At 45.6% G+C, this 26,442-nt stretch overlaps 1 protein-coding gene and 1 non-coding gene across 2 annotated transcripts in view; both read left to right on the plus strand.

The window, feature by feature from the left end:
- NLRP1 (NLR family pyrin domain containing 1) overlaps positions 1–25,313 on the plus strand; it is a 31,600-nt gene extending 6,287 nt beyond the window's left edge. The window contains exons 4-13 of the mRNA XM_023764213.1: positions 3,524–3,694; positions 4,207–4,377; positions 6,587–6,666; positions 9,006–9,168; positions 11,482–11,705; positions 18,813–19,072; positions 19,562–19,687; positions 22,382–22,523; positions 24,368–24,412; positions 24,788–25,313. Of these exons, the coding sequence (XP_023619981.1) occupies positions 3,524–3,694; positions 4,207–4,377; positions 6,587–6,666; positions 9,006–9,168; positions 11,482–11,705; positions 18,813–19,072; positions 19,562–19,687; positions 22,382–22,523; positions 24,368–24,412; positions 24,788–25,074 (1,669 nt within the window). The 3' untranslated portion in view covers positions 25,075–25,313. The remainder of the gene's footprint in view (positions 1–3,523; positions 3,695–4,206; positions 4,378–6,586; positions 6,667–9,005; positions 9,169–11,481; positions 11,706–18,812; positions 19,073–19,561; positions 19,688–22,381; positions 22,524–24,367; positions 24,413–24,787) is intronic.
- On the plus strand, positions 12,784–12,890 carry LOC111828288. Its single transcript, XR_002832105.1, has one exon. It is a non-coding gene; the product is annotated as a U6 spliceosomal RNA (small nuclear RNA).
- Positions 25,314–26,442: the final 1,129 nt, after the last annotated feature.

Genomic DNA, 26,442 nt, shown 5'->3' on the forward strand with positions numbered 1-26,442 from the left:
ATGGTGCCCTAGCCGGTTTGGCTCAGTGGATAGAGAGTCAGCCTGCGGACTCAAGGGTCCCGGGTTCGATTTCGGTCAAGGGTATATACCTTGGTTGCAGGCACATCCCCAGTAGGGGGTGTGCAGGAGGCAGCTGATCGATGTTTCTCTCTCATTGATGTTTCTAACTCTCTATCCCTCTTCCTCTCTGTAAAAACCATACAATGGAATATTACTCAGTGTGCAAAAATGAGCCATAAAGCTATGAAAATACACGGGGGAACTATAAATTCATATTACTAGGTATAAAAAACACAACTTGAAAAGCTGCATGCTGTATAATCACAACAATGTAAAAGTCTTTAAAAAACAAAAATATGAAGGCAGTAAAAAAGTCAGTAATTACCAGTGGCTGGGGGGAGAGAAAACAGATAGAGCATAGCGACTATTTGTATGACACAAGAATGGTGGATGTATGTCATTTTATATTTGTCAAAAAACATAGACTATAAAGCATCAAAAGGGAACCATAATGTAAACTATGGACTTTGGGTGATCATGATGTGTCAATGTAGGTTCACTGATTGCAACAAATTTACTGCTCTGCTGCCTGGTGTTGATGATGGGAGAGGTGTGCATATGGGGGCAGGGCTATGTAGGAAATCTCTGTGTTTATGCCCAAATGTTTTTGAAAATTAAAATTATTCAAACAAAACAAAAGTATATTTAAGAAAGAAACAGGAAGTGGTTAGAGGGAGAGAAGGGGGATAGAAAGAAGAAAGTCAAATCAATAACTTAAAGTTCCACTTTAAAAATCAAAAAGAAATAATAAAAGGAGAAAATATAACAAAAAGCAAGCCGACCCTAGCTGGTTTGGCTCAATGGATAGAGCATTGACCTGCGGACTGAAGGGTCCCAGGTTTGATTCCGGTCAACAGTTGTGGGCTAGATCCCCAGTAGGGGGCGTGCAGGAGGCAGCCAATCAATGATTCTCTCTCATCGTTGATGTTTCTCTCTCTCCCTCTCCCTTCCTCTCTGAAATAAATAAAAAGTCTTAAAAAAAAAGGAAGCCAAAGAAAGAAAATAATATGAACTAGAGTGGGAATAAATAAAACTGAGAATACAAAAAAAAAAATACAGAAAATAATAACACCAAAAGTTAGTTCTTTTCAAAACTCAGCAAAATTGACAGACTTTTAGCTAGACTGACTACATAAAAAAAGAAACAATTCAAATTACTAATATCAGGAATGGAAGAGAGGTAATCACAATTGACCTAACAGAAAAAAATTTTAAAGAACTTTAAAGAAATATTAAGTACTATAAGCCAACAAATTAGATAACCTAAATGAAATGGACCATTTCCTGAAAAACACAACTACTGAAACTGACTCAAGGAGATTTAGAAAGTCTAAATAAACCTATAACAAGTAAAGAGATTAAATTATTAAAAAAAAATAATTCCTACAAAGGAAAGCCCAGGCCCAGTTGGCTTCATTGATTAAGTGTACCAAACCTTTAAAGAAGAATTAACAACAATATTCTCAAACTCTGAAAAAGAAAAATAGAAGAGGGGATAATTGCCAACTCATTCGATGACAGCAGCATTACCCTGATATCAAAATCACACAAAGACAAGCAAAGTCATCACAAGGCATTAAAAATACTACAAACCAATATCTCTTATGAATACAGATATGAAAATTCTCAACAAAATACTAAAAACAAATAAAAAGGATGGTAAAGCATGACAAACAGGGACTTATCCCAGGAATGCAAAGCTGGTTTAACTCAGGAAAATTGACCAATACAATACATCATTTTAATATAATGAAGGACAAAAAGTACATGATCATCTCAATAGACATAGACATAGTATTTGACAAAGTCAATATCTTTCACATTAATAACACCTTTTCACTTAACTAGAAAAGAGGAAACTTTCTCAACCTAATGGCTCCACTCTTCCCTGTGAAGTAGAAATTCAGTTATTTACTGACAATGAGTGTGAGGTTGGGGTGTAGGAGACTTGGGGAAGTAAAGTATTGATGTGGGAGATTTATAGAGTGGGAGATTTCCACCTTCCAGGCATGGTTGAAGCCCATGTGATTCATAATTGTAGCTGCCACGCTTGTTACTCTGGTGGGAGTGAGTGTAGGGTAGTGGGACAATGGCAGAGTTTGGGTTAGCTAGAGGGATATGGTGAGAGGTAAGAGAGTAAGTCATTCAGTCATATTACCGATGACATATCATAGAATTTAAGCTAGATTCCAAGGAAAGTGAAAAAAATGAAGGTGCTGAGAAATTGGGAGAAAGGAGAGGGTCAAGGAATTGCTCATTGAAGAAGAGTCCTGGTATGATAAGTTGAGCAAGAGAGGATGGTAACAAATCCAGTCCTTGGGGCCTCCTGTATCCACATGAGGCTTCTTCACCTTTCCTAAAACCCTTCTCATAAGGACCACCTGAATCCAGGAGGAAAAGCCTTTGAAAAGGTCTCAGAAAACTTTATTCTACCTTAAACTTCACAACAAGTGGAGAGACACCAAGCTACAATTGCCAAGCACTGGGTCAGGCACTGAAGGGACAATAGTGAGCCACAGACGCGGGTCCTGTCCCCTTAAGCTTCCACTCCAGTGACAAGGAGACAGTTGTTGATGACATGTTAACACTTCCATTTTCCAGATAGTAAGAACTGAAGCTCAGTGGAGTGAACCAACTTGCTCACATTTAAACAGCTAGAAATGGGAGAACTGGGACTAGAACGCAGTGAGCACACAACCCAGCACCACCTGCAGCACTTCATCATGAAAGTCAGGATCTAATTCATGCTGACTCAGTGGGGCAGTGCAATAAAAGAGATTTTTCAGGGGAACTAATGATGGATCAGGCAGATGTGAATATTTCCTCACTACAAAAGTTGATTCTATATGAATGAACTGAAAGCTTTACAGCCTTTGGATGTAGGAATATCTAAGACCTTCAAACAAAGTCCTAACTAATAATTGGATTTCTCTGGAAATCAGTTGAATATGCTAGACTCAAGGATTCTGGGTGCTTTGCTTGTTATGGACATGTAAAACTGAGCATAGTACACGGACAAAGCAGAAGGAATTGGTAAAGGAGAGGTTGGAGGTCTGAAGACGGGATTCCAGAAAGAACAAGGTTAGAGGGGAGGCAGGAGGGTGTGGAATCAAAGGCACAGGAGAAAAAAGCCTTGGCCCTTCAGGGACAGAAGGACAAGAGAAGGGCTGCATGAAAACTGGTTTGGCTCAGTGGATAGAGCGTCAGCCTGTGGCCTGAAGGGTCCTGGGTTTGATTCCAGTCAAAGGAAACCCCTTTGTAGGTAAGTAACTGCTTTTCTCTTGCTTCTTTTCAGATTTTTTGACTGTGTTTCTATGTCAATCCCCCAGTACCTGTGCATTTCTGGAGATATGGGGGGTCTTACTTACTGCCTGACCCAGAAGAGGTGCCCATGGGTGCTCATGGGTGTCTGTGGAATCAACAGGTGAGGAAACTCAAGGCTATCAGTGTTTGTCTCCCACAGTTTGGCCAACTGCGGCCTCACAGCAGAAGACTGCAGGGCCCTTGCCCGTGTGCTGAGCGACAACAGGCACCTGACATATCTGGATCTGAGCTTCAACAAGCTCCTGGACACCGGAGCCCGACACCTATTCCAGGAGCTGAGACATTCTCACTGCAAGCTGCGGCGACTGCTGTAATTGCTCCTCTTTGACACTGCTTTGAGGGGTGGGCAAAGGAGGAGAGGGAGCTGCCTAAGACCCTGGGTCAGGGAGAAGCTGAGAGCTAGGTAGGATGGGGTGATTTGGGTTAGAAGCAAGTAACACGCTAGTGTTGAAACCCACCAAAGAATCCTGTGTCAGCTACCTGGGCATTTGGTAGGGTCGATGTAGTTAACAATCAGACCTGGTGCACAAGTGGAACATTGGGTAAATAAATCATATAATGTTGATGAGGGGAGTTGCAAGATTGTTGGGAATCTCACAGGACTGAGAAAGGGAGAATGTCTGATCCTGAGGGGCTCCTTGGCTGCAGGAGAAAATTAAAATCTCCCGGATTACTATTAACCAGACACGTGTTTATCTTCCTTTATGTCACCAAGGACCCCCAAAGGGCCACAGGTGCTAGAGAGGGAAATCAGACCGCCTTTACCCTGAGGAGAGGGCCTTGTGAACAATGACTTCCGGCCCATGTGCTTTTCTCTCACAGGCTCGTCAGCTGTGGCCTCACATCTGGATGCTGCCAGGACCTGGTCTCCATGCTCAGTAACAACATCATGCTGTCAGAGCTGGACCTGCGGCAGAACGACTTGGGCAACCTCGGTGTGAGGCTGCTCTCTGAAGGACTCAGGCAGTCTAACTGCCGCCTCAAGTACCTGTGGTAAGGCCCTGGGGTCATTTCTGGGCAGAGGGCAGGGACGGGGAGGGAGAGCAATGGAAAGGGGTGTGGGAGCCCTATATTGGACAGGGGAAGTAAAGGGGAAGCAAAATGCCTGGGCAGCCTGGGTTCCCTACCGGATCCGCCACTGACTTAGGCCATGAGACTTGGTTTCTTTATCTTTATAACAGGACTACCATATCCACTTCATAGATGTGATGAAATAAAATGCATCACAGCGCTGGAAACAGATTTGAGAGGCTGCAATGATAATTACTAGTGAGACCACATGTTCTTAGAGAATCCTAGGTTCATTTCTCCATCCAAAACAATCCTTCCTTCTTTCCTTCCTTCCTTCCTTCCTTCCTTCCTTCCTTCCTTCCTTCCTTCCTTCCTTCATGGTTTCTTTCATTCACTCATTCATCCATTCATTCATTTCATGGCTCCCATGTGCCAAGCACTGGGCCAGGCACTGAAGGGACAATAGTGAGCCACAGACGCAGGTCCTGTCCCCTTAAGCTTCCACTCCAGTGACAAGGGGACAGATGTTGATGACATGTTAACACACAGTGTGTATTTCTGAGCTCTGTGCAGTTTGTGAATGGGAAGTGCACTGTGTTATGAGCATGTAACGGGTGGGGTGGGGGCGGGGGATGGAATTAGACTCAGGGGCAGGGAGGGCCTCTCTCGGGAAGTGACATCAGGCTGTGACCTGAAGCAGAAAGAGGAGTTGACCAGGCCCAGTCAGGGGGAGCAGTCCAGGCTGAGAATAGCGTGGGGGAGACCCCAGGACAGAAACAGGCTCAGAGCTCTGGAGAGCGGTGTGGCCGGGTGCAGTGACCCCCAGCCCTTTTTTCCCACACTGTCTCCTGGCCACTTCCTGTCGCCCTCCAGCCTGAAAACAAGTCCACAGCCAGTTTCTGACTGAACATTTCCCTGCAGCTCCTGGCTGGGGCCTGTCTCACACTCAGAGCTGACAGGGCTCCAAACATCCATGTCCTGACCCCTCAGTCATGGCTGAGGCTTCAGCCGGCTCTCAGCTTTTCCTCCACCAGTCCTCCTTTCTCAAGCCTAAACCAGCAGGAGGTGAACACTCTACATGTGGGTCCCCCCAGAGCCCACTCTGACCCTTCATAAGCAAGGGAACTCCATCCATGGGGCTACCACCACCCAGCCCCCTCCCCTCTGAGCATGTGTGGCTGTCACCATCTCCTATATGCTGAAGGGCCTCTCCAGACCTGGGCCTTTGCAGTAGGTCTGCATCCATGCCCCGCTCAGCCGTTACTCCTAATCCTATATAATAAAGATGTAATATGCAAATGGTTATTAGGCTGTGATGCATAACAACCAGATCAGGGATCAGCAGGAGGGTGGGGCAGCAAGTTACAAGCAGCTGAAGGAAAGCTACAGGAGGGGGCAGGGAGCAAGTTGTGAGAGGAGGGACAGGGATAGGGGGTGAGGGGAGAGAGAAGAGCTACAGGAGGGCAGGGCAGCGGGCAGAGAGCTACAGGAGGGCATAGGCTCATAACAGGCAGAGCAGGTACCTCCATGTTGCAGGTGAGGACATGGAGGCCCAGAGAGGGCAGCAGCCATCCCAAATCCAACAGAAACCCCAGAGCACATGGCATGAGAGAATGGAAACAGGGCACTCTCTCTCCAGGAAGCCTAGTAACCTCTGAGAAGGAAATCCCAGGACCTACTCCTGTGTGGTCATTTGAGGCCATGGACACTGACTGCCCTCTGGTGGATGCTGTGAAGTGCTGCCCAGTCCCCTTTAAGGAATGAAGACCCAATCCCCACCCTGGGAGTGGTGCCAGCAAGAAGGATGGCTCTGCCAACTAGGGCCATCTCACACAAGGTCACTGCCCAACTGGGGTGGCCTGCATCCAGTGACTGGGGTAGTGGTATAAGGACCCTCCTCCCAGTATGGACAGCCCAGGAGGGTCATCCCCACATCAGAAGTCCAACAGAGTCAGCTGTGCCCCTTGGGACTGCATCACACTCCAACTTGTCCCTCTACCCAGTCCTGTTTCCTCCCTTCCTTTGCCCTTGTGTTAACCCAGCAACACTCCCTAATAAACCTCCTAACTCTTCTTTCCAATTCAAAAACAAGAGGTTCCTGCAGGACCTGGAAGGTTCCATGATTCTGGGCCCTGAGGCCCTGGAGATGGTGGGTGGCCCCAGGATAACGAGGCTCCCTTTGTGCTTGCAGGCTGGACGGGACTCAGCTGAGTGCGGAGGTGACAGAGATGCTGAGGCTCCTGCAGCAGGATAAGTCTCATCTGGTCATCAGTTATGAGTAAGAGGGGAGACACAGAACTCCCTGGAGCTGACCCAGGCCCTGGGCTGACTCCTAGAGGCTGGCCCAGAGACATGGGCCAGAAGTGGGGTGGGGTGGGTTGAGGTTGGAAGCGGAGACAGACAGAAGCAGGAAGAAGCCAAGAAACCACAGCAGCCAGAGTGAGGTTGTTGTTTGTGTGTTTGTTTAGTTCAAACAAGAACATGCCCCTCCTTTGCTTAAATCCTTCCAAGAAATGATGAGTAAGGAGATGAACAAATGAAGAAAAGTGAATGAGTGAGTTGATGGCAGTTAGAACATGGAAACCAATGACCACAAGGGGGAGACAAAGACAAGGAGAGAGAGAGCTTTTGTGGAAAAAAACACCCTCCTTCACCCTCCACACATATAAACACCCATGTACACAGCCCAGCTGAGGAGAAGCCTTGGGAACAGGAGAATACGGCTCCTCCTGGGCATCTGCTGCAGCCCCATGGCCTTTCATGTTGGTGTATTCCGGCCTGTGACTGCCAAGTGCGCTTGTGCCCTGGTTCTGACTGCTCTGCCTCAACTGGGCTTAGAAAGAGCCATTCCTCAAGGAACAACCATTCCCCTCAGACCCACAATGTGTTAGGCACAGACAGGACCCTGAACACAGGCCCAACTCCCAGGAGCTTAATTCAGCAGGGACACAGGCCTAGGTTACCGCCGCCCCCTTGCCCCCCACACCTGTGTCATTGTGCCCGGGATCAGGGTGAATACATTGATTGGCCTATTAAACTCTGTCCAAACCATCTGAGCTGAGTTGTGAAAAATGCAAGGGTTTAGCTGGGCGAGAGTGGGTAGATTCCTCGCCCATATAGAGATCTGATCTCAGCTCCTGGGAGGAATAGAAGGAAGCCAGGTACCAGGAACACTGCTACTCAAAGTGTGGCCTTGGATCAGCAGTGTCAGCATCAGCATCACCTGAGAACTCATTAAAAATGTACATGTCAGGCCCCACTCCAGACCTGCTGAATCAGAATCTATGGGGTGAGCCCAGGAATCTGTGTTTTAACTAGGCTTCCAGGTATGGGCTTTGAGAAGCATTGGACTAGAGCTGAGTGAGCAGGAAAAATGGCAGAGGTGGGAATGGAGATAAGGTTTCTGTGGAATTAGAGGAACAGGACACAAGTAGGCCTTTAGGCCATGGTAAGAACTTTGAATTCTACCCCCAAAAGTAATAGATTTCAGGGTTTCAGCAGCCAAGTGCTCAGTCAGGTTCCTATTGAAGATCAACTACTGTGCAGAAATGACCAGGAGATGAACAGGAGAAGAGGGGAACTTAAAGGGGAGGGTGCAGTGGTTTGAGCTGAAAATGCCAGGGCCTGGACATGGGGTGGAGGCTGTGGAGGTGGAGAGAGGGACTAGAAAGAGAGCTATTCTAGAGCCAGTGACAAGGTGGCCAATCAGTTCTCAGAGGGAGAGAGGAGTCAGGACTACACCCCAGTTCCAGCATTGATGGCGGGGTGGATGGGGACCATCACGGAGACAGGGTCTATGGGAGAATCTCAGGTGAAGGCGATGAGATCAAACTCAGATGGTTGAATTTAAGTGAGGATGTCATGTAGACAACCCCAATTTTCTCCAAGATCTCCGGGAGAATGAACAATTCTGTGTGTAGGAATTCAAATATGAGGACCCCTACAGAAGATTCAGGGATAGCACAGATGGATGAGATGGATGAAGAAACAACTCCACTCCAAAGGCAGGAACCTGAATCAGGTACTTTGAGGGGCCAGGCTGGGAGCATCATGACTTGGGATGGGAGATGGAGAACGTGGAAGGTGAGCCCCACCATGCTCCTGCCTCTGGTGTGGGACATGGAAAAATGCCCACCTACAGGAACTCACTCCATGCGAGATCTTCCACACCTAGACCCTGGGAACTGGCAAGATCTCTGCTTTCCTCTCTCTCTGCCTCAGGGTCTGAGGCTGTTCCTCCCCAGAATATCCCTGGAGCGTCTCAGACTCTGATCCATGGTCCAGTCTCCCAAGGTACTTTGCATCGCTGCCCATCCATTTTTTTAGCCATGTTCCTTTCACAAGTTACCTTGCCATTGGAGCTGGGAATAGCAATATCTCTGTGCCAGTGGGAAGGCAGAGATGGGTAGGGTTGGGGTCAGAGGGCAGCAGTGTTGGGCTTCCTCAGATAGCAGGCAGGCAGCCCCAGTATCAGGCACAGAGGATACAGACACACTCCTTGCCAATGTCCAGACAGACAACCCTTGGGGAGGCCCCCTCCCTGGTAGAGGCTAAGGATTGAGGGAGGCAGCCAGGAGCCCTAATGTTGACCATTGCCCTGCCTGTTCCAGAGGAGAGCTCCCAGCAATTAGCACAGGCGAAGCCCTTCTGTCTGTCTTCTCCTGAACCCCTGGGGGACATACCAGTGTCATCTATAGGGACAGATGATGACTTCTGGGGCCCCACAGGGCCTGTGACTCCAGAGGTGGGGGACGAAGACAGAGGTCTGTACCGGTAAGTGAGGGAGCTCCACTGTGCCAGGCTGGCCCCCAACCCCTGCCATCCCCACACTGGGTCCCAACAGACACTCAACACCCCACTCATGGCATTGAGTACCCTCCCACTGCCAAGTCACTAGGCAGAGACAGGGCTGAGATACTGGGTTGGTGCTTTTATTATGGAAATAGAGGTTTCATTATGAAAAGTTGAAAAAAGAGCCTAAGGAACTTCCACTTAGAAATTATTCATCTTCAACAATCATTTTACCAAATTTGTCCTAACTATTCACTTTCCCCCTCTTTTGTAGTTATAGTATTTTATATCCATGATATCAGGTGATTTTACCTATGAATTTTTTGTGATGCATTTTGAAGAGTACAAATGAAGACTTTTTCTCCTATAACCACAATGCCATTATATCTGACAACATTTACAATAAGTCATTTTCATATCATCTAATACCTAGTCTGTATTCAAATACAGTGGGGCCTTGACTTACAAGTTTAATTCGTTCCGTGACAGAGCTCATAACTCAAATTACTCGTATGTCAAATCACTGTGACGTTCGCTGCGCCAACTAGTGGTGGGGTATCTGAAGCTGGCTCGTAACCCGAATTTTTTTGAGCTTGCAACTCAAAGCAAAAAATCGGCCGAGAGATGGCTCATATCTCAAAAAAACTCATTAGTTGGGACACTCGTAAGTCAAGGCCCCACTGTATGCTCAACTGTCCAAAATGTGTCTTTGTAGGTGGTTTGTTCTAATCAGGATCCAAACAAAGTCCACTGGTTGCATTTGGTTTGTTATGTCTCATAAATCTCATTCCATCTACCCATTTCTGTTTTATTAGCATCTGCTATGTGCAAAGTACCATACCTGTAACAAGGGCCATGAGATGAATATGGCAGCCTGCCTTCCAAGGGTTCCCAGTCCTAAGTAATAAATGTCTATCATTTCAGCTCTAATCTCTTACATAACACATTCCCACTCACTTTCACTGACATAATCTCAATGGAATGGAATATTACTCCAAACTTACACACACAGAAGGTGACATCCCAGGAACCCACTCTTTACCAATGGGGACCTGGGGAAAGTCTCTGTAATATCTCTGCAAGTGTTTTTTCAGCTCCAAGTGTTTATCAATAATATCACCATGTAGATTTTTATTAATTATCGAAAAATATGCCCTTCAAAAACAAGAAAATTTTCCTATTTTATTATTAACTAGAGGTCTGGTGCATGAAATTCTTGCACGGGTACAGTCCCTAGGCCTGGCCTGCGATCAGGGCCATCTTCCCAAGCTGCCCTCAGCTGGCCCCGCCCCCCCTGCCACCCAACCCCCGTTCCCCATTCGCCATCAGGTGATCAGTGCTTGACAGCTGAGGGAAGGGACCGAGAGGTGGTCAGTGCACCTCATAGTGACTGGTTCTGCTTGTACTGCCATTAAGGTCAATTTGCACATTACCCTTTTATTATATAGGATAGAGGCCTGGTGCATGGGTGTGGTCCGGCTGGCCTTCCCTGAAGAGGGTCTCAAATCAGGGTGGGAGGAGCCTGTAGTGGGGAGGGGCCGCCAGGGAAGCGGCCACAGAGTTTGCAGGCCAGCCTCGTCCCCTATCAGGGTGGGGGTCCCCACTGGGGGCAGGGCCGGTCTGGGTTAGGAGCCTGGGGAAGTTTTCAGGCTGGCCACACCCCCGATTGTGGTGGAGGTCCCTCTGGGGATGGGAATGGCTTGGGCAAGGAGCTGAGGGCTGTTTGCAGGCTGGCCATGCCCTGGGTTGCAGGCTGGCCATGCCCCTAATTGGGGTGGTGGGGTCCCTTCGGGGGGCGGAGCGGCCTGGGCAAGGGGCCTGAGGTGGTTTGCAGGCTGGCCATGCCCCCGGCTTTGTCAGGACGAACGTCAGGAAGGTTGGCCAGAAGACGTCCACTCTAATTAGCATATTACCCTTTTATTAATATAGATAGTATTATTATTATTCCCTTTATCATCGCCATTATAGAAACAGCTCACCACCCCCAGGCAGATATTAAGCTGTCAGCATACATTAGGTCACTTATTACTCACAACTCTATGAGATGGTGCTACTATTACTTTTATTTACAAATAAGAAAACTGAGATTAGGGAGATTCAATGACTTGCTCAAGAATCCACAGTAGAGAGCAGAGGAGCCAAGACTCAACCCCAAATCCCTCTAGCTGTCACATCTGAGCTTGCAGTCATTCTACTAGATACAAAGTGTACTGCATGGGTTGGGCACCCAGTAGATAGTCTGTGAGCTTGTGTGGAGTAATTAATTCAATGTCTACCTCTCTCTGCTATCCCCAGAGTTCACTTCCCTGTGGCTGGTTCCTACCACTGGCCCAACACAGGTATCTACTTTGTGGTGAGAGGGCCAGTGACCATTGAGATTGAATTCTGTGCTTGGGACCAGTTCCTGGACCAGATTGTCCCACAGCACAGCTGGATGGTTGCGGGGCCTCTTTTTGACATCAAGGCTGAACCAGGAGCTGTGGAAGCTGTATACCTCCCTCACTTTATAGCCCTCCAAGGTGAGTGAGAGGGAGGTGTGAGGGAAGGTGATGGTGGTGAGAATGGGTCCGAAATGGCTTCCAATGGCTTTCAATATCCTGAGGGGAGTTTGTGGCTTCCTTAGACAGACTGAGAGAAAGTTATAGAAGTGGCAGCAGCTTTCTTTCTCATTCCACAACTGCTCTGGGCATATCTTTTTTGAAACATTGTGTCCCCAAGCATCATAATTATTTTTGCCTGAATTACTGGAAAGTTTCCCTCAATAGAAAGTGGTCTCCTCGCTCTCACCAGATTGGCTCAGTGGATAGAACACCGGTCTGTGGACTGAAGGGTCCTGGGTTTGATTCCGGTCAAGGGAGCATGCCTTGGTTGCAGGCTCAATACCTGGCCCTGGTCAGGGCACATGTGGGAGACAACCATCGATGTGAGACATCAATGCTCTCATATCGATGTTTCTCTCTGTCTCTCTGTCTGTCTCTCCCCCTCTCTTCCACTCTCTCTGAAAATCAATGAAATAATATCATCAGGTGAGGATTAACAAAGAAAGGAGAGAGAGAGAGAGAGAGAGAGAGAGAGAGAGAGAGAGAGAGAGAGAGGGGGAGGAAGGGTGGAAGGGAGGAAGGGAGAAGGAAGGAAGAAAGATGTCTCCTCAATAACAATAATAGCTATCATTTATTAAGTTCTCTTCATGTAGGTTGTATCATTCAGGTTCCCAGCAGAAAATATATGATATATTCATTTGAGATTTTTGTAAAGACTTTTCAGAGACAAAATTATTTGAAAAGTAAGGCTAAGTGAATGAGCGAGAAAGGTTGGGGCACCTAAAAATGAACAACAAATGGGAAGTGATTGCTACTACTACAGGCAGGGAGGAGAAACAGTGTCACCAGACTCCATGTGAGAGCTCAAGCCACAAAAGAAGAGCATTTCAGTAAGAGACGTAGTCATAGAGTTACATGGTTATCCGAACCTCTCTCACCTCCAAAGACTTCCCACAGAAAAGTTCCAAAAAATATACAGTTCACAATCAAAACCTCAGAAGCACTGAAAACCAACAGAAACCTCAACCAGATATCAGTCCCATAAAGACCTCAGACAGTGCTCACTTCGGCAGCACATACACTAAAATTGGAACGATACAGAGAAGATTAGCATGGTCCCTGCAGAAGGAGGACACACCAATTCATGAAGCGTTCCATATTTTTTTAAAAAGACCTCAAACATTTAAATTATCAAAAGGAGAATGCAAAATAAGTATGTCTCTTATGCTTAATGAAATAGTCCTTAAAATATGAGCAAGAAACAATAAACCACTAAAAATGATAAATCAGCCCTAGCCGGTTTGGCTCAGTGGATAGAGCATTGGCCTGCGGACTGAAGGGTCCCAGGTTCGATTCCAGTCAAAGACACATGCCTGGGTTGCAGGTTTGATCCCCAGTAGGGGGCGTGCAGGAGGCAGCCGATCAATGATTCTCTCTCATCCATAATGTTTCTATCTCTCTATTCCTCTCCCTTCCTCTCTAAAATCAATAAAAATATTTTAAAAAATAAAAATGATAAATCAAGTTTGAAAATAAGCTAAATTGACAGAAAATATGATAAAGTATAGATAAGAAAAGAATTCTAGAAAGATATTATAGAGAGAATGGAAAATGTAATATTCAAAGAGTGAATTTCCGGGGAGAATCGAAGATGGCGGCATAGGTAAACACCGGAGATTGCCGCCGTAAACAACCACTTCAAAAATACAACTAAAAGTCGGAACGGACATCAACCAGAACCACAGGAAGGCTGGCTGAGGAGAGACTCTTCAACTAGAAGCAAAAACAACAGCATTCCGACGCTCAGAGGAGGCGTAGTGTGGAAAATTTAAAGGTACGGTGGTGCGGTGGTGAGGTGGTGTGCGCGCAAAGCGGGCTGGCGGCTGAGGGCGCGGTTGTCGTTTTCAATCAGGAGTGAGTCTCAGACTCTGGGCTACAGATCCGGGCGAGTCTCTAGGGACCCAGACTCAAACGGGAGAAGCGGGACTGTCTGGCTACGGCCCCTCCGAGGTTTGCAGCGGTTGAAGGGACAGAGAGGCAGAGCCCCTGGGGACGGACTGAGAGCAGTCATAGCGGCTCCCTCCCCCCGCCCTGTTGAGCCCGCCCCGCCCAAACCCTGCGCACAGCCATTTGCCGATCGCCTCAGGCAAAGGCTGGATTAGCGCCTCCCCAGAAGACAGACGTTTTCCGCACAGCTGATTCCTGCAGCCAGTCGGCCTGGTGGTCAAATCCCTCTAGTGTTAACTACAACAATTAAGGCTTGGCTAGAACAAGACTGCGCACAGAGACCACAAGGGGGTGCACCAAGAAAGCATAAAAGATGCGGAGACAAAAAAACATGACAGAAATGGAGGATATGGAGCTAAGAATCGCAATTTTGAGGGCTTGCCATAAATTTGTGCAGAGCCTCACGAAAACTAATGAGACCCTCGATGCTACGATAAAGAAATTAGAAAGTAAGCATACACGGACTGAAATAAAGAATATTATACCCAATAGCAGACCAGAGGAGCTCAAGAATCAAACCAAAGATTCGACAAAAAACACCCAATTGGAAAAGCAAAATGAAAAAAGAATCCGAAAGTGTGAAGATAGTGTAAGGAGCCTCTGGGACAGCTTTAAGCGGACTAATATCAGAATTATTGGAGTGCCAGAAGATGAGAGACAGCAAGATATTGAAAACCTATTTCAAGAAATAATGGCAGAAAACTTCCCCCACCTGGAGAAAGAAATGGACTTACAGGTTCAAGAAGCACAGAGAACCCCAAACAAAAGGAATCCAAAGAGGACCACACCAAGACACATCATCATTAAAATGCCAAGAGCAAAAGACAAAGAGAAAATCTTAAAAGCAGCAAGAGAAAGAGGCTCAATTACCTACAAGGGAATACCCATACGACTGTCAGCTGATTTCTCAACAGAAACTTTGCAGGCCAGAAGGGAATGGCAAGAAATATTCAAAGTGATGAATACCAAGAACCTACAACCAAGATTACTTTATCCAGCAAAGCTATCATTCAGAATTGAAGGTCAGATAAAGAGCTTCACAGATAAGGAAAAGCTAAAGGAGTTCACCACCGCCAAACCAGTATTATATGAAATGCTGAAAGGTATCCTTTAAGAAGAGGAAGAAGAAGAAAAAGGTAAAGATACAAATTATGAACAACAAATATGCATCTATCAACAAATGAATCTAAGAATCAAGTGAATAAATAACCTGATGTACAGAATGAACTGGTGATTATAATAGAATCAGGGACATAGAAAGGGAATGGACTGACTATTCTTGGGGGGAAAAGGGGTGTGGGAGATGCGGGAAGTGACTGGACAAAAATCATGCACCTTTAGATGAACACAGTGGGTGGGGAGTGAGGGTGGAGGGTGGGGTGGGAGCTGGAAGGAGGGGAGTTATGGGGGGGAAAAAGAGGAACAAATGTAATAATCTGAACAATAAAGATTTAAAGAAAAAAAAAAAGAGTGAATTTCCAAGAAATTTCTATAATTGCTGTAAGAAGGAGAAATCCCAAAAATTCAAAGCAGGAAAGAGAAACAGAGAGAAATCAGCACCAGACCCACTGAAGTGAATCTACAGAATGCAGACATCTAAGGGCAGGTTTTAACAGCAGCAGAAAGATTATGGAGCAAGGTACTGCCATTAGGATGACAACTGATTTTGAACAGCAACAATAGAAGGCCACAGAAGACAATGGAATGAAAACCTCAAAGTATTAAGCAAATAACTGTTAATCAAGAATTACAACCACAAAAAATTATTATTTAATAAGTAGGTAAATTAGACATTTTAAAACAAACTAAAACCAAGATATCTTTCCACAAATACTTACTGAAGGAAATCCTAAAGGATGTAACTCAAGCAAAAGAAAAATTATCTCATACAGAAGGTGTGCGGTACAAGATGAAATAATCAGCAAAGACACTGACACACAACTGGGTAAAGCTAACAAACCAATGACTGGATAAAGCAACAGTAATAATGTCTAATGTGTGGGGATTTTAAAGAGAGAGAGAAAACTAAAATGTCAACAGAAATAGCAAGTAGAGTGCTAAAAAATACAAAGGACTTAGTGTATAATTCACAAGAAGGGTGAAGGCCGCATTAGAACTGCCTTCTGGGTTAAAATGCTAAAAAATTTCCATCCTGATCAGGAAAGAGAAATTCTCCCCTTTTTGAGACCACAAGTGACCTGCCAACATCAGCCAGTATTGGCCACAGAGTCAAGTAATGGGCCTGCACATGTGCAGGCTGAGGCAACACAGGCTTTCCAGTCCAGGCCATGAGTGGCATCAGATGCACCCCAGGCAACGTTGGCTGCCACAGAACTAATGTCTATCAATTTAATGTGAAAGTTGAAAGAACCTGATTCAGTTCCCCATGTCAAATCATGATTCAGACAGGAACTTTAATTATGATAGAACTAAAGGTCTGGTGCAGGAATTCGTGCACAGGTAGGGTCCCTCAGCAATAATTTTTCTGTGGCTGTAATTCTTGATTAACAGTTATTTGATGTTCAGTGCACGTATAGCGAGTGATCGAACTCCAGGTCTCCCAGTCAAACTCCCAAGGAGACAATTTGCATATTGGCCTTTTATTATATAGGATTATAGCACACTTCCAGTAGTTAAATCCATTCAGTATCATCTCTAGGTACAGGCATTGGTTTACTTTAGACTTTCAGTACACACACTAAAATATTAGGATCCTCAGTCAAAAAATATATATGTATATAAGAAGAAGAATTTACAAATTAGTAGAAACAAAAAATAGAATGAGAAAACTAAAACAGCAAAGAACTACTCAGACACCAAAGAGGCTCATTTGTTGAGACCACAAGATTAAGTAAACAATTCAAGCTGCCCATTAGGAGGAGAGCACGGCACATGAGCAACAAAGGCCAGTCCCAAGGGGAGAGACTCCAGGGTCCAGGGGCACCTGCCTTGGTAGACAGGGTCAGTAGGGAAGAGTAACTAGGGAAGACTCAGAAGTAAAGCAGTGGTGGGGAGGTGTGAGATAGCCAGGACAATGGGTCACCCTAGCAAGAAGGCAAGTTAGATACACACACAGCACCTTCCAGAATTCATGCCCGCACACACACACACACACACACACACACACAACATCATCATCATCATCATCATCATCATCATAAATTTTTAAAATGAAACAGAATTCAGGCACAGAGTGTCTGTAGTGCCGCAAACTGTGCCCTGAGAGCAGGGATCTCACCCAAAGGCTGTAGGTGACTCGTGACCTTCCGAAAAGCACTTCCCTCCAGGGGCTTCAGTTCACCCCACTAACAAGTGAGAATATTTCAATTTGTGGAGGACGAGGTAACATCCACTTAGTGTCACCAAAGCAATGCAAAGTGCACCACTTCATGGAGAAGCAATTTGGCAAAACCTGGCAAGTTATAGAATTGCTTACATCCTTTCACACCCTTTTCTCATCCCTTAGGACTTATCAATCCAAGGTAGTAGCTCAAGGGAAATAGAAAAGTTCTCTGCAGAAACATGTGCATTGCAGGACTATTTATCAGGGCAAAGAGGTGGAAGCAACCCCAACGCTGAAACCAGAAGAAAGCGGTGAATGAGGGATGCTGCATCCGCAGCAGGAATCATGCACTGCAGTCACTAGAAAGGCCCACAGGCGCTTGCGACAATTTAAACCAGTGTGGGAAAGTCAGGAGACAAAGCTACATGACCAAAATGGAAACATGAAAAGGTGTTGCTACAGAGAAAGACTAATAGAAAAGGGAAAAATGGTAATAATAGTTGTACTGTTTAGTGAGATCAGAGGTAAATACTTCTGTATTTTATCAGGTGGTATACACCACCATGATAATATTTTTCATGCAAAAACGCAACTAATAGGCCTAACCAATTTTGCTCAGTGGTTAGAGCATCAGCCCTCAGACTGAAGGGTCTTGGGTTTGATTCTGGTCAAGGGCATGTACCTCAGTTGCAAACTCAATCCCCAGCCCTAGTCGGGGCAAGTATGGGAGGCAACCAATTGATATGTTTCTCCCACACTGGCATTTCTCTCTCTCTGTCTCTCCCCTTCCCTTCCACTCTCTCTAAAAATCAATGGAAAAAATTATCTTTGGATGAGGATTAACAAATATATATTTTAAAAATATATTTTTACGCATTTAAAAAATTAGTAAAGTTAAGTAGCAGTCTCCAAGGCTCCTCCTGGTATTAAATCAATCCAAATGTGCTGATTGGTGCCCATACAGACTAAGGCTGATTTGGACAGAAAAAGAATATATGAGAAGATTATTGAGTAGCTCATAGACTTAAGAAAAAATTAGGCTAAATTCCTACAGAGAAAAGAAAAAAAAAGCAGTGACCAAAAACTGTTGAGAAAACAAGAACACAGCCAAGGAAAAATATAGAGACTTCTAGGGCAGACACAGCCACTATAGAGCCCTCCTGCCATGGTGGCTGCTGGTCTCTTAACCTCATTGCTGCTGCCACAAGAATCTCTGTCTTTTCATATGTGCTTCATCACCTCTAGATCAAGGCCCTGGTTAGAAGCATCCACTTGGTCAAGTCTTGGTCACACACCTGTGCAACAAGCTTCCCAAGTGGGAGGCCCAGCTTGTACTAAGCCAAGACCCACACAATGATGAAGGAGGAGGTTCTTCACAAAAAGAAGAATCTGAAAATGGTGGGTGACCAAACACGACAAATGTACACTACCTTGGTCACTCCATTTCCGACTCACTTTCTCCTTATTTCTATCTGACTGGAGTCACACCTGCCAGCATTACTCAATGGTCCTCAAAGTTACAGATTGCACAGTAACACAGGTAACCATGGGATCCATATCTTTCCCAGCTCAAGGACCTGAGGGTGTGTATAGATTTGGCTTAAGAAGATTCCAGCGGTGCTCCAACTGGAGAGAACCTACTGACCACAACCCCAAAAGGCCCAAGACACAAGACACTTCCTGCAGGGTCCCCCAGAAAGGCCACTGAACCTCTGCACAAGGACCACACTGCTCCAGTCAAGCCTGACTCAGGGAGGGCACTAAGTACTCATCTCTCAAATCCATTTTTTTCACAGAGGAACATGTGGACATCTCATGGTTCCAAGTAGCCCACTTTAAAGAGGATGGGATACTTCTGGAGAAGCCAACCATGGTGGAGCCACATTACATAGTCCTCGAGAACCCCAGCTTCTCTCCCATGGGAGTTCTACTAAGAAAGATCCACTCTTTCCTGAACATTCCTGTCATCTCCAATGTGCTGCTCTACCATCGCCTCCATTCTGAGGAAGTCAACTTCCACCTCTACCTACTCCCCAGCGACTGCACCATTGAGAAGGTACTCCAATAGCCAGAAAGTCAGGCCAAGGTGGGCTGACAAAGACAAAACATGCATCCAGAAAGCCCCCTGGATGGGTCAAGTGGGCGTAAGGATAAGATATAGACTAGTCTTGTAGGTCCCTAAGACCTCCCCCAACTGGGCTCACTGGTCCATTACTCATTGCTGGACACCCTTTCGCAATCTCTTTCCAGGAGTCAGAAGGATGGGAGGGCTCCATCCACAGAGGTGTACCCACTTCTCCATTCTCATTTCTTCTCTATCAATGCCCAAATTCCCACCCTGAACATAGCTCTGGACAAGTGGGTGGGTTTCTGTAGCAGTCATGGGGGACAGGGGAGGGAGAGTTCATGGTGGTATAGCACCCCCACCAACATCAACACGTGAAAGCCCCACTTCACTTTGTTCAGATCAGAGTCCATAGAGTGGAATCTCTGAGGAAGACAAAGTTGCCCTCCTCCCTTGATCAGTGTTCTTTATGCTCCTTAGGCCGTAGATATTGAAAAAAAGAAGTTCCAGTTTGTGCGAATACACAAGCCACCCCCGCTGACTCCGCTCCACATAGGCTCTCGATATATTGTGTCTGGTTCACAGAAAATGGAAATAATCCCTGAGGTGAGCAGTCCAGATATTCACCACTCCCTAAGGCCAGAGGTCATGTTTTGGAATACCTGTGGATCAGGTCTCAGAGCTTTCCAAGGGACAGGCCCAATTGTGGTTCGGGAGATAGTGAGTGGGATTTGGGGTGAGCAGGAATCCTTCAAAAATTGGAAAAAAAATCACTAGTAGGATGAAGGGTTACATTCAGGATAGGAATAGCAATGGGGTTTGACTTAGGGCAGTGGTTCTCAACCTTCCTAATGCTGTGACCCTTTAATACAGTTCCTCATGTTGTGGTGACCCGCAGCCATAAAATTATTTTGCTACTTCATAACTATAATTTTGCTACTGTTATGAATCATAATGTAAATATCTGATATGCAGGATGTATTTGAATTGTTACAAATAGAACATAATTAAAGCATAGTGATTAATCACAAAAACCATATGTAATTATATATGTGTTTTCCGAAGGTCTTAGGCGACCCCTGTGAAAGGGTGGTTCAACTCCCAAAGGGGTCACGACCCACAAGTTGAGAACTGCTGACTTAGGGGAACTGAGAAGTATTGGGTTGTAGAGTGTTGATGCTCTCCAAGCAAAACACCAGGAATACATCCATAGCTGAACACTGGGGTTATTATTCATTGCAGTGAGAAAACACACACTAGTGAGAACCATGGGGTCCCTCAGATTAAGACACTCAGAAAGAACCTATTTCAGGATTTAGGTAATTTGGGGGAAGATCAAAGGAAATGGAGATTTGGTCTAGATCTGGTATTCTGAGGAGGTAGGGCAATTCTGTAATTGGGAACCTCTACACATTTTCTCTCTAGGAAGGGCAGACAATGAAGTGTGAAGATATAATAGCTGAAAAAGTCAAATCTGCAGTGGGATGGAATGATGTTTGGCGATTGTGAGATTGTATATGTCCAACAGGAGGACAACACAGCAGAGATGGCAGCATCAGATTAGTTTGCAATAACAATGAGGTCTAATCGTGAGCATCACATCAGGTCTGGGCATCAGGAGCTGTCTTCTATCCTTTCTCAATCTCCCCTTTTCACCAAAGGGAATGATGTCAGGCCAGTGGGCATTCATCCATGATATCCAAATGTTCACCATTGCCAAGATCTTGCTGCTGAGGATCAGAGTTTCACCTGAATGGTAGTCTGTTGTTGAATTAGAGTCAATTCTTTTTCTTCTGTTCTGAGATGAGTCCTTGGACCACTTGAAGTGACAATGACAGATGGAATACATTTCCAGGAGTAATGAGAAATGTTATATATATTTTGAGTTGAGAAACATGAATCCAACAATGAATACCTTAGATTTTCCTGCTGTGTCAGTTCTTAACAAGGGATGAGAGACATGACACAGTCACTCTCCACACATTTACCCAGTGCCAACCATGTGCTGTCTTCATTTGTGATAGTCCAGTGAACAAGCCAGAAAGGCCCTGCCCTTGGGAAGATGACATTCTGGTGGATGAGACCTACATAATTAAAGAAATGGACCAAGAACCATGAAGTGCTGTGAGGAAAACACAACTACATCACTTAAGAGAGTGACTTGGGCTGCTTTATACTGGGTGGTCAGGGGAGAAGCCTCTGAGCAGTGACTTATAAGCTGAGACCTGAGTGACATGAAGGGCCCTAGGAGGTGAATATTTGTAACAGAGCCCTTCAGGTCCAGAGGCATAGAGGAGCAGGCACCCTGATTCCTCCACATGACAAGTGGGAAGTCAGTGTGGCACAGCTTACTGAGTGTAGCAAAGAGAGAAGTAAGGTGGAGTCACACAAGAGACAGAGGTTTCCTAGGGCCCATCAACTCTGTTGCCTTGATGTGGAGTTTGGATTTTGTTCTAAGTGCAATGACTAGATCTCAGAGGTTGTTGCTTGGTAATACAAGACCTGCTTTAGTTTCACATAGATGCTGCTGGCTGCTGGGTAAGAATGGGTGATAAGAAGACAAGAGTGAAAACAAAAGACTGTTGCTATGGTACAGGCAGGAGCCACAGATGCCTTGATTAGGGAAGAAGCAGCTGAGATGAAGATAAGTTGATGGACTGAGTGTATATGTTGCAGATACAGCCAATAGGACTTGGCTTATGAAAGCAAAAGGTAGGAGTTAAGGATGATGCCTGAATCTGAAACATGAGTTCTCAGTGGGTGGTAGTGCTATCTACTGAGTGTGGGGAAAATGGGAAGAGAACATTTATGAAAGACAGTTTGGAATCAAGAGTCATCTTGAATGTGATTTAGCAAAGGGGATGGATATAGCAAAGGGGATGGATATGAATCTTCTGGTGATTAAAAGTGTGTCAAGCACATGAATTTTCTGTTGATTGAAAGTGTTAGACAGGCCTTGGGCTGGAGAAATGTGAATTTGGGTTCAAGATAGAGGAGGTGGAGGAAGAGGGATCTGATTCAAGGGAAGAAGGATCTGATTCAAGATGGAGGGAGAAGGATCTTGTTTAAGATGTGTGAGCACTACATTAGAGATGAGTCCTGACCCAGCCATGTCCTCTTCCTTCTGAGTCAGGATTTGTGGAAAATGAGGAAGAGAGCAGTGCCTGAGGTGGCATTAATTTCAGTGGAGATCACCCCAGGGTCCCCATGGGGCTGAGCAGGGCCAAGAAGGTGTTAGGTTGGGAGACACCTCACTTGCAGGATGAATGGTGGCTTCTCACATCACCACTGTTTCTACAGGAACTGGAGCTCTGCTATCGAAGCCCTGGGAAAGCCCAGCTCTTCTCTGAGTTCTACGTTGATCATTTGGGGTCAGGGATCCGACTACAGATTAAAAGCAAAAATGATGAGACTGTGGTATGGGAGGCCTTGGTGAAATCAGGTAAAGTAAAGACAAGTTCAGGGAGCTCAGTGGTGGGAAACAGATAGTCAATAAAATATTCTGCCTCTGTGTGTGTGTGTGTGTGTGATTACAATTTTCTGATGAGAAGAAATAGCCTAGGGAAGTGACTTTTTCTAGTTATATAACAGTTGGCATGATATAACAGTTGGCATGACTAGAATTTGAACTCAAGTTAATCTGACTTTAAGCTCCATTCCCTCTCTACACTGCCCTTGATTTAACAGATTTTGAAACCCACAAGGCATTTGGCAAAGTTTCTCATAATATATTGGACATGAGATGAGAAAAAAATTAGACGGTTATATGGTTGTATGAATTAAGCCAGTTATGGCAATAGCACATACATTTAACCTGGATCGCTCAGATATTTCAAAGTAGACAAGAGGGAATCAAATAACAAACTTTCAGGAAAGATTGCAATTTTATAGTCTTTTAAACCAGCACCAACACTTCCAAGAAGAAAATCCCCCTAAAAAAGTCCTTTTAGGAAAAACCAGCCCATATTCACTGTTGAAATATGGTAAATCTGCCTTCTGAGTTGCTACAGTCTTCCCAGTGCAGAGAAAGAGAATGGTTGTGACTTAGTCATGGCTTGGGTGTAATCCCAGGTGTGGACTAATCATCCCCAGCATCAGACCTCATTTGAATCTCACTCTGACACTTACTTGCTGGGTGATCTTGGGAAAATTACTTAACTCATCTGAGTCTCATTTATAAAAGGAGGGTTATATTGTCTAAATTGTAGGATTGTTGGAAAGATTAAATACACGATGTATGTACATATCTCATGCTTTGGTCCTTATAAAGAGTAGTGATATTGTTAATTTTTCTCATATTAAGTGTTCCTCTTCCTCCTCTCAATCTTAATTCTGCTTCTTGGAACTGAGAGAAGAATCTATCTGCATTCCTATGAGAAACCTCTTTAGGTACCTGAAGACAGATCACGGCCTATGTTAGGTCTCCTCCTGTGCAAGTTAAACATTTCTGTTTTCTTCTAACATTCCTTTTATATTTTGGATTTTATATCTTTGCCTTGTCAGTCACCTTCCTCAGTAGATGTGCCCATATGAGGACAAGTCAGGATGAACTCTAAGACTGTCCAGTCAGCATGGAGGACGTGGAACACCCTCCTCCCTCCATCCAAGTGAACCCGCTGCTCCCAGCACCACAACCCAAGCTCCCCTGTGCTTGGCTTCCCTCCCACACGGTCAGGTCACACTGAACTTGGGTCCTCTCAAAACCTCAGGCCGTGTCCACAGGGGCTGCTGTGGACTCCCCCTTTCTCTCCTTATGCAAGTAATTTTTTAAACCCTTCTTTTGTTGTTGTTTCTTTTTCCCATTGAAATTCATCCATTACCCCAGTGCTAAGATTTTCTTGATCTTGATTCTGATATCAAAATTCAGAACAGTGTGTCTATAAGCCAAGGACAGGGAGGTAACCTTCTGCTCAAAATAAGATCTCATAGTTGAAGCTACCTTGTAAGGAACTCGGTTATTTCTCCACCAGGGTTCCATACAGGCCAAGACTAAATTAAACCATGTCTGCATTGTTGAGGAAGAACTTTTCCTCTCACTCTGTCTCTCTGTCTATGATGATGGCTTCTGGGCCTCAGTTTCTCCATACACATATGGAAGGGATTCCCCTACATAATTTATAAGGCCCCTTGCAATGCTTACTCCAACTCCTATCAGGATTAGTCTGTAGCCACGTCTAGGAATCAAAGAATCTCAGAAGTGAGACATGGGTAGGATTTTTAAGGCTTATCATTTGTGTTAATAACTACCACTGATACTGATGCTTATTCATATATTTTTTCCTCCAGGAGACCTCAGACCTGCAGCTCCACTGGTCTCTCAAGCCCTGACAGGTCAGTGACAGTGTTAGAGACCACAGGAGCCATGGCAGTATTGGAGTGTGCTACCTGGTCCTGGAGGGAGGGAGGAGAGAAAGAAGGGAACTCTTCACACCTCACAAGGGATTGGTCCTTGGAGAGTGGTGTGTGTCCCAGGGCAGAGTCCTTTCCCATCCCCCTTATGTCTGCCCATGGAGGCCCTAGCACCCTCCATGGGGCAACCTAAAATGCCTCCATCAGGTATTTGAGTGTAGGCAGAGGTGCCTCTCTGTGGTCCAATGTTTTCATGGGTGGGGGAGGAGCCAAGAATGCAGATCAGGTGAGTGAAGAACTACAGGTGGGGATCAGATGCAGAAACTGTGTTGAGAGCCCTTCTTTATTCGTTGTTAGCCTCACCTTCATCCCCCAATGCTCCAAACTTGCTGCACTTTGTGGACCAACATCGGGCCCAACTGGTGGCTCGAGTGACATCGGTGGATGCAGTCCTAGACAAGCTGCATGGACCGGTGCTGAGCGACGAGCAGTATGAGAGGGTGCGGGCTGAGCCCACCAATCCAGACAGGATGAGGAAGCTGTTCAGCATCATCAAGTCCTGTGACTGGGCCTGCAAAGATCAACTCTACCGAGCCCTGAAGGAGATCCATCCTCACCTAATTGAGGAACTCTTGGAGAAGTGACGCAGTGGAGGAGACTAGGGGAGCTACTGACCAGCTTGGCAGCTGAAGTCTGAATACCTGCTTTTGAGTCCTGGCTCTGACTCTTCAGGCATTAGGTCTAGGTTTCTTCATGTCTAAACACATTGCCATTGCCCAGCCTGAGTGGCTCAGTTGGCTGAGTGTTGTCCTGTTCACTGCAGGGTTGTTGGTTTGAATCCTGGTCAGGGCACATACCTGGGTTGTGGGTTCGATTCCCGGGCATTGCATGTATGGAAGGCAACCTATAATGTTGCTGATATTTCTCTCTCACATCAATGTTTCTCTCTCTCTCTCTCTCTCTCTCCCCCCCGCTCCCTCCCTCTGCCCCTCTCTCTAAGCATGTCCTCAGTGAAGATAAATAAAAAAATAAATAAATACGCAAACACATTGCCATCTGAGTTGCCTTCTAACCCTAAAGTTATGGTGCTTTGATGATGCCTTTGCTGGGCATTACATGTCCATGCTCAGTGCTGCCACACGGGCTTCCAGGCTGCCTCCCTTGGCTCTCACAAGCCAGCTGTCCGGGTAGAATGACAGCCTCTGGAGGAATGTGCCTCTGAAGCTAGCAGGATGTCTTCCAACCTTGTAGAAGCCTCACCCAAGAGCCTTGTCCAGTGGCCACCACAGCCCTCCCTGTGCCATCCAGATGCAAAAAGGTCACTTCTGGCTGAAGACAGACAGTGGAAATGGACACCTTGAAGGTTTGGAATGGCTAGGAGTAGGGGCAAAAACAGATTTGTTTTTCACTTGTGCTTGTTGAGCTGGGTTTTTCTATTAGCCCAAATTTTGCTTTTTGTTGATCCTGAAGTCTACTGGATTCCTAGAGCCACAAGAGAGGTGAAGATCAAGACCACAGGGGGAATGGATCCCGGTCTTAGCTTAGATAACTCCTGCTGTGGAAAGTGATTCAACCCCCTTACACTCGACTTAGGTACCACTGCCTATGCCCCTACAGAAGTCCCAGTTGTTTCATAATAATGTGCAGAGGTACCACCTCCTGGACTCATTATTTTTCTGCTCAGGTCACATTGCTAACATGTTCAATACATTTTGCGGACTCTGTCAGGACCTTCTTCTGAATGAGATTATTACTGAACTTTGGATTCCAGCTCTTGGAACTTTGGATCCCAGCTCTTGGAGCTGTCCTCTAATGGAAGCGGAGTCTAGCAAGACACCTGTACTTGAGAAGGGTTCTCTTTTACTAAGATCCATGTAATGTGGCTGCTTTCTGATCCCAGGTAGGTAAGCTTGTGCACAAGACAAGATATCTTCAGGACTCTGCACCCAAGACTCTGGCTCTCCACCTCCAAGAACAAGAAAGCCGACACAATGAACTTGTTGATTTAAGTG

This window comes from Myotis lucifugus, unplaced genomic scaffold (genome assembly GCF_000147115.1).
Source record: "Myotis lucifugus unplaced genomic scaffold, Myoluc2.0 scaffold_322, whole genome shotgun sequence".
Taxonomy (NCBI): domain Eukaryota; kingdom Metazoa; phylum Chordata; class Mammalia; order Chiroptera; family Vespertilionidae; genus Myotis; species Myotis lucifugus.